Here is an 8,239-nt window from a genome sequence, read left to right on the forward strand (position 1 = left end):
ATACTTTCTAAGGTGAATAAGAAAGAAGTCTTGACATTTGCTAAAGATAAACGCAGTTTTGTGTTTAGTGTATCAGCTGGATACTGAGATATCTGCATTTGTATTATCTCAGGTTTTTCTAAAATGTCACTTGAGAAACTTAAATAAAAAGACATAATAGAATAGGATAAAAATAAACAGAAGAGAAAATCAGGTTGGAGGGAAGACCTTTTCTCCTCGGGAGACCTCCCCTGTGACTACTACCACTCCTGCTGGGGTAGAGGCCCCGATGCGCCCTACCCCCGAATGGCTCTCTCCTCATAGCACTTACATAAGGCTTTGTTACAATTTCCAGTTTAATGTAAGTTCCATGAGGGTAGCCTCCCTGTTGGAGTAATACACCATCCTTCTCCATCACGTAACACAACTAATATCAAATGGATGAATGAGTAAATGAAAACTATGCAAAACTCGTAACAGACCTTCAAATAAGAGAATTATCCCTCACTAGAAATCAAGCTCAGATGTCTTTGACTATGGAAGCCCTGCTTTTGCATATACCTTGCCACCTCCCAATCTAAAACAGATATGGGTAAATGAAAACAGGGCACAGAAGAATGGCCCAGATGTAATAATATTTCACCAGGAATGGCTGAATAAACCCACAATGTTTGGTCTGAGATTTGTGGGAAACTTTCTGGATGAGGCAGTCCTGTGTCCTTGCTCTAGTTAGACTCCAGGTATGTACACATCATAGAAATAAAGAAATTTGGTCGTGCAGATGTTGCTGCCGGGAGGCCAGCTGCCACATGTTGGAAGCTATAAAGACAAATTTTGATCTCAGTATAAAGAAAAGGCTTTTATCAGTCAATGTCCAAAAGTATAGCTGTCTGAGAGGTAGTGAGCTCCTTGTCACTGGACTTTTTTAAGTCCAGGCCAGCTAAAGATAGGCTGCAGATGGTAGAGGACATTCCAGTGTCCTCTATGGAGTTCCCTTCAGTTCTGAGGATATACAATTCAATTCTCAATAAAGGAAAGTTAAAGGATCTCCTTTAACTTAACAGGGAAAGTTTTCTACCAGGAAAGTATATATCCTTGCCCATGTAGGAGCAATATCACAGCAGAAAATGGGCACACAGATTGAACTATTCTGCCCAGTGTCTTCATCCCATTTCCACTATTCTATTACTTTACACTTTAAGGCCTTGCATGGCTTGCCATGTTGCAGGATGAAATATGTTCTGACTAGCTAACTAGATTATTCTAGGTCACTTATCAGTTAGACTTCTCAGGGAAATTAATGAATCCAGCACTCAAGTTAATCTGTGTTTTCTGAGTTTAATAATTGCAGATCAGTTCCTCCCAGCTTAATCAGGCTGCAAAGCATAATAAATCTGGGCTTCAGGTCTGAAGAATGGAGAACCAAGCCCTGCATATCCACAATGTACCCGTGTGCCTCCCCCTGATTAAAGCAGCTGTATAAGTGCCACATGTGCTGAGTTAGTATCTCCACTCCTTTTAATTTATAATCATATTACTAATCATATAAGTAGCAGTGATGATAGAGAGTGTAATGGAACGAAGACAACTAAGAAGTTAAGTTACACCCTGCCTGGCATGGCACAATGGGTAGGGCGGAATCCCACAAAGCCAAAAGTTGCCAGTTCATTGAAGGACAAATACCATATGATCTCACCTTTGACAGGAAGCTAAAGAATAAAACAAACAAGCAAACAGAAGAAAAACAAAGACGCTGAAATAGAGAACAAGTGGGCAGCGACCAGAGGGGAGAGGGAAGGGAACTTAAGGGGAAAAAGGGGGAGGGATTTTGAGGAACAAGTATGAAAGACACAGAGATGAGGACTTGGGGGGGGGAATGGGAGGGAGGGGGGAGACCGGGCGGGGGGGGGGGGGGGGAAGAGAAAAAAAATGTACTTGAAAAGTAACTAAATAAAATTTTAAAAAAAAAAGTTGCCAGTTGATTCCCAGTCACAGCACATGCCTGGGTTGTGGGCCTGGTCTGCAGTTGGGGCGAGTGCAAGAGGCAACTGATGTTTCCCTCCCTCTTTTTCTCCCTTCTTTCCTCTCTCTAAAATAAATAAAATCTGCAAAAAGAAAAAGAAAGTTACTTTTTCTATGTGATTTTTATTGTTTGCTGCTGTAGATGTATCAGGAAGGATAAAAAGTAGCAACCCTTCCACCAAGCTTGTAGGTTCCCAGGGGTCAGGGTCCATGCTCTCTGAGCCTTCTTGTGATTTCCAATGAGCTATGAAGACATTTTATGAGAAAGGTGCAGCTGGGTACTTAATTTCATATGTGGGTTTAAAGGGGGTAGTTGGCTAGATTTCCAAGGGTTTGGAAAAAGAACAAGAATTTCTTTTTCCTTGAAGATGGAGAACTGAGCCTGCTCAGACCATCCCCTCTGTGGTGGCAGGACCTTGAAAGGAGTGGCTGTTGGGAAGCCAATGCAGCCTTTGAGCTAAGACATGGAAGCCTGCTGGAGGAACCCCGAATTTCCCCAGAGGGACCATGGAAGGACCTCTGGTTCAGGACACAGAGCTGGACAGACAGATCCCAGCGTTGTTCCATGAGGCACCAGCCAGGACACTGGTTCCCTAACAGTGGCATCGTGTGGTCAAAAGGACAAACAGCAGCAGACAGCCAAGGGGAAAGACTCGACTTTAAATCCCCAGTGTTCCCATCTGAAGTCCTCCCCTCCCGATGTCATTATCTGCATGTACCCTTCCTGCTCTCCTCAGAGCCCACATCCAGCAGGCCCCTCCAGTCCGTGGTTACTCATTTTTGTCTGGCTTATGCATTTACTTGTTTATTGTCGTCTCCCTGCTACTAGGTTCACAAAGGCAGGGAACTTGTCTTTCTTACGTGCCACTGTATACCCTGGGGAGCTCTTGAAATAGTACCTGGCAGATACTCAGAATTCAGTAAATATTTGTGGAATGAGTCAATAAATGAATCATACAGTTGAAACTAACTAGGTTCCAGATACTGTGTGTAATGCTCATACCAGCACAGTAGGGGGCTGTCATTGTCCCATTTTATAGACCAGGAAACTGAGAGCCTAAATTATTAACCACCGAACTTCCTGCCCCTCGCCATTCCCGTTTTCCATCCCACTATTTGCCTTTGCCAGGAGTACTTCCTTAAACATCCTCCACTTTTCCTCCTTCAAGCTAAGTTGCCTCTTTCCTCTCAGAATAACCTGCGTCTAACTACCACTGTACTTACGTCATTCATCTCAATTACATGCTTGTATCTCCCTAAATTCTGAGGCCCTTGAAGGCCTCAGAAAGGATTGTCATCTTGATGTTCACAAGTCCTAGCATAGAGCCTGGAGCACAGTAGGTACTCAAATGTGTTTTTATATAACCATGACTGAATGAATGGGTGGATGACCATGCTCCCATCCCTAGTCAACCCCTCCCACTTCTCCCTTTTGCAATGCTCTTGCTCCATGAGGCCCTACTGGGTGCCAAGCATAGTATTTGGTGTGTGGGAAATACAGAAATGAATAAAATGGTCCCTGCCACAAAGGAAACGGTCTAATGGTATGGGGCAGGGGGAGAGAAGTTGCAAATTACTACAATTAGTACAGTTAGCACTGAGGTATGCAGGTCATGCTGGAAGCAAGGAAGAGAAGCGTCTGGTCCTCTAACAGGGGTACCTGGCTGAGTTTTGCAGGACAGTAGAGGTGATAGTGAGAGCACACAGTTCAGTCCATTCTAACAGAATAAAGGGAAGTGGCAAGAGGTGAGGCTACAAATATGGGCAGGGACCAGATCAGTCAATGTTACACAAAGATGTTCTAGGTAATGTGATTAAAGAGCTTGAACTTCATTCTAAGTGATGGGGAGCCATTGAGGGGTCTCAGTCAGAGGGTGATGGGAACAGATCGTCTGTTCAAATAACACAAATGTCAGGTGAAAGATAAGGTCTGAAATAGAGCACTGGCCATGGGTATTAAGAAAAGCAGGTTGCAGAGGTCTTAGCAACAGGGTAACCGTTTCCATGTTAGGGGAGTGTGAGAAGGAAGAGTCAGCGAGGGCTGCCAGATTTCTCTGTGGATGGTGACGACTTCACTGGTAAAGAAAACACAAGAGGAGGAGCAATGTTGAATGTATATAGTAAGTGCTCACTATGTAGCCATGGCATTGAAATTGAACTTACTTTAAAAGTACAAAATAAATTAAACACACTGAATTTGCAATGCTTTTCAACTGCAGCTCCAGGCAATGGTCTGGGGTGTACGTGGCTGGTAGAAGTGAATGTTAACCGTGGAGCACCAGAATGAGAAAACGGCTGAGGATGAAATCCTGGGAAACCCAAATTTTAGGAGGTGGTAGAGGAAGAGGAGACAAAGGAAAACTCTAAGTTGACATTGATTGAGCACCTACAGCAAGGGACTGGACGGGATGTGTCCCCCTGAGGAAAGCACTTAAGGAGCAAGCCACCCCCAAGATACTTCTATGTGCCATGAAATAGGGCCCAGGATTCCCTGGAAACTAGAGAAATCATACAATGATCTGTTTGAAACTGAAGCCACATTCCTGGTTCCAGCATGTGTCTTATTCCTTGCACCACCTTCCCCCGCACCCACCTCCCCAGTCCCCGTCTCTCCCCATGGAATCTGGATCAGGTAATATCACTTTTATTGACGGTGAGAGCAAGTGTGAGTGGCTGCTCCTATAGGACACAGGGTGCTGGGCCGGAGAAGGCGGGAAGGGAGGGCCAGAGCTGGGCTGTGGATGCAGGACTCATTCCTTATTTGGGCGTGAATGCTGCATTCCGAAAGGAAGATTTATTTTGGGACTAGGCACAGGCACGGGGGAGGCGGACAGCAGCAGCCATCACGCCGCACTCTCTATTTGGAGCACAGCCAGGTCGGCAGCCCCGGGTCTCGCAGGATCTTCCTCTGTGTCCCCCGGAGGTTCTGGCTGCAGCTTGGATTCCAGTGCAGGCCCCGCTTCTTCCGACTGGCCATTAGCACTCCGGCCAGGCCCAAGGCGAGGTGGCTTGACAGGCGTGGGCGTTGGCGCTGCAGGGCCTTTTCTGCTGGAAAGGGCCCTTCGCAGACTCTGTACCTTCTCCAACCCAGTGCGCCGCAGCCGCTGAGCCCTGGACTCCACCGGCTCCTCATCCGAGCTCTCCCCAACTTCAGCCTCCAGATGCTCTGGGTTGGGCTCAGACTGGTCTACCGGACCTGCGGGCTCCAGGGCCTTCTGGAAGGCTCTGGGTGGGATTTCAGCCTCTTCCTGCATGTGATGGACATGACATTGACCCCAGCAGCCTCCCACCCCGCACCAGCCTTAGCCTCTGCAACCCAAGTGGGAAAGAAAATTCAGGCATGGGAAAGTAGGGGGCAGGACGAACTGCAGAAATTTGTAAAATAGGTGAAACCTACTTAGGGGCATGAGACAAGGATGGTAGCCACAGGGGCAAGAACTGGAGGAGGGGCAATGCATTGTGGCTGGATGCACCTCCACCACCGTTATTTTCTCTCAGGGATGGGCTAAAATTTGGAGTAAATTCTGTGGACGTGTCCTGTGCAGGCTGGGCTTTGATTGGCCCGGCTGGGTTCAGCCCTGGGAAGGAGAGATGGGCTGGGTGTGGGGAGAGGGTGGGGCTCTTAAGTCTGTTCCACAGAGCAGGGTCAGGAATGTGGGTGTGGTGGGCGGATGGGAGGGGAGAGCCCCCAGATAAGAGGCCTGGAGGCGGGATAAGGTCCCGGGTTGGGGGATGCTGAGGTCACTGACCTTAAAGAGGAGGACGTGGAGCTTCCCGCGCGCCACCAGCAGCCCATGGTTGGCCTCCAGCCGCTGCACCTGGGCCGCGCGGTGGACAGCGCGCTCCTGAGCAGCATCTGCGTGCGAACCCACGCGCTCCGCCTTGGCCAGCAGCTGCACCAGCGTGTTGCTCGTAGTGTCGTGGCTGCGGCTCAGTGCACCCAGGCCGCTCTGGATGCGGCTCACTGAGCCGGCCAGACTGCCCTGCCTCTGCGCCAGACCCCCCTGTCTCTCCCGCAGTGCCTCCAGCATGGTGGCCAGCTTTTCTAACAGGGTCACCACTGTCACCGCATGTACTGGGCCCCCCGCCGGCGCTCCAGGCGTAGGCCCCGGTTCCAGTGCGCTCTCCCCCATGATACTCGGCCTGCTCTCCCAGCGACCGTTGGCTGAGGTCTGAGCTGGGGCTGCCTTTCCCCGGCTCCTCCCCAGCTCCAGCGGTGACTCAGGCAGGCGGAGTTGGCCTTCTGGGGCGGCGAGGGGGGAAGGGGGGGCGGGCGGGATGTTGGCAGCAGGGTCCTTCCTAAGAGTTTCCCCTTCTGCTGCCCCGCCCCAGAGCCCCGCGGGGGAAGCAGGTTGGCCCAGTTATCAGCCCCACCCCGTCCCGCAGACTCCCACTCTGCGTTTGAGTTCTCTGCTCCAGTTCCCTGGTGTGCCTCTTTCTGGAACATACTCTCCACCAAAAAGGCGAGCCATGGAAAATTCTGTTGTCTGCATCAAGAGAGCAGAGAGACTACAGTATTTATGTTAGGCCAGCAAAGGGATAACCAGCTGGGTCTCCACAGCAGCTCGCCTTGGCCTCCCATACCTCTGAGGATTGTTTTTTCACCCCCAGGCCAGGGGCCGGGTGCCATAGACAGGGAGGTTGTCAATGTTCCACTGCATACTTAAGACTGTCTAGGCCTGAGGCCTCGTTTTATGACTGGGCAGGCTTTGCAATGTGAACCGCAGGCGGGGCATCCTCTGGTATGTTCCTACTAGTCATCACCAGAATTTAGCTGCAGGCCCCATTTCATGCTTCTCTAGTTCTTACTGTTGGGTAGCATTACTCTGATTTTTCCATTTCTCTTACCTCCCTTGCCTTGGTTGGGCTTTGTGGGCAAAGTGCAGAGCCCCCAGCTCCTGTACCCCCAGCTTGGGGGGCAGGCAGGACACTGCTTTCTTTGGAACCCTTATGAGGATCAGAGTAAGTGCTGGTATGTCTTTGTTTCATGGAGGTAGATTGTGGCTCCTGCCTGATGTTTTTGTTTGTTTGTTTGCTTGCTTGTTTGTTTGTTTTTCTAGAAATAAGTGAGAATATTTGCTGCCAGTGAAGGAGACTGGACACTGCTGCTGCACGGGGGAGTGGAGTAAGCATAGAGGATCCGGTTAATGATGTAGGTCATGAATTCGTACTGTCTTCAGTTTGGAAAATCCCATGCCTTGTCTTTAGCAATACTTGGTAAACCAAAGGAAGGTTCAGAAGTCCGAGCAATCCATTGATCCTGATGATCTCTCTACTCACCCAACCTGTAAGGGCTGCTTGATGACAGCTACAGAAGAAACTGTGGCACTTGGGGTAGTTAAATGGGTCTGGAAGGTCCCAGGGTCTGACTGAAACAGGAGTGTAGGAGAAGATGGGCGACTATGGCCAGAAATCTGGTGATGCCAAATTGACGATGGACTCCTACAAATACAAGGTCATAAAACCCCATCGATCTGCTTAACACAAGAGTAATGGACTCCCTTGGGAGCCAGACAGGAATCACTGTCTGTTCTAATGGGCCCATATTTGCCCAGAGACACTCATCAGGATGTGCCAGTTAAAGTGCTTTCAAACTGAGGGAACAGAAAACCTACAGTAATTCAAACAGTTCTTAGAGACGGGACATCCAATCCACACATAACTGAAAAGGACCATTGCAGCATGATGATTGAATGTGGGTCAGTCACAGCTCCAAATCTGATTCTCTACACTTCCCTCAACTGTGTCCCCTACAGGTGTCAGCTTTATTCCCAGGCTGGGAGCAAGGTGACTACAGCACTTCCAGACTTCAAGCCTCTGCACGAGATTGAGAGAAAACAAGGGACCAGCTTAAAATTTAAGACATTTATTTCTCAGAAGCCTCCCACACTGCCACAGAATTTTTCCACTTGCCTCCCACTGTGTTACATGGCCTACCCAGAAAAAAATTCCTTGGCTAGGAAAGTGTCATGCATTGGTGGGTTTCAGCCTGAATTCCTTAACCCACCACTGACAAGAGAGGTGATCATTTCCTTTTGAAAAATTGGTCCCAGTTCTATAGCAGCATAAGGTCAGCTTCCCCAGGAGCATGTGGGTGGTATGGGAGAAAAAACTGTATTGAAACTGTATTAAAAACTGTATGATATCTGTATTAAAACCTGAGTGCTACCCTGGCTGGTGTAGCTCAGAGGATTCAGTGTGGGCTGTGAATCAAAGGGTTGCTTGTTCCATTCCCAGT

At 48.8% G+C, this 8,239-nt stretch overlaps 1 protein-coding gene across 1 annotated transcript; it reads right to left on the reverse strand.

The window, feature by feature from the left end:
• Positions 1-4,629: 4,629 nt before the first annotated feature.
• Positions 4,630-6,255, reverse strand: CAVIN3 (caveolae associated protein 3). The gene is made up of 2 exons (XM_037134577.2): positions 5,751-6,255; positions 4,630-5,249 (listed from the first exon to the last, which is right to left on the reverse strand). The coding sequence occupies exons 1-2, from the start codon at positions 6,132-6,134 to the stop codon at positions 4,845-4,847; spliced, it is 789 nt and encodes a 262-aa protein (XP_036990472.2). The 5' UTR covers positions 6,135-6,255; the 3' UTR covers positions 4,630-4,844.
• Positions 6,256-8,239: the final 1,984 nt, after the last annotated feature.

The sequence above is a fragment of the Artibeus jamaicensis genome, unplaced genomic scaffold (genome assembly GCF_021234435.1).
Source record: "Artibeus jamaicensis isolate MK-2021 breed Jamaican fruit bat unplaced genomic scaffold, CSHL_Jam_final contig_2962, whole genome shotgun sequence".
NCBI classification, from domain to species: Eukaryota; Metazoa; Chordata; class Mammalia; order Chiroptera; family Phyllostomidae; genus Artibeus; species Artibeus jamaicensis.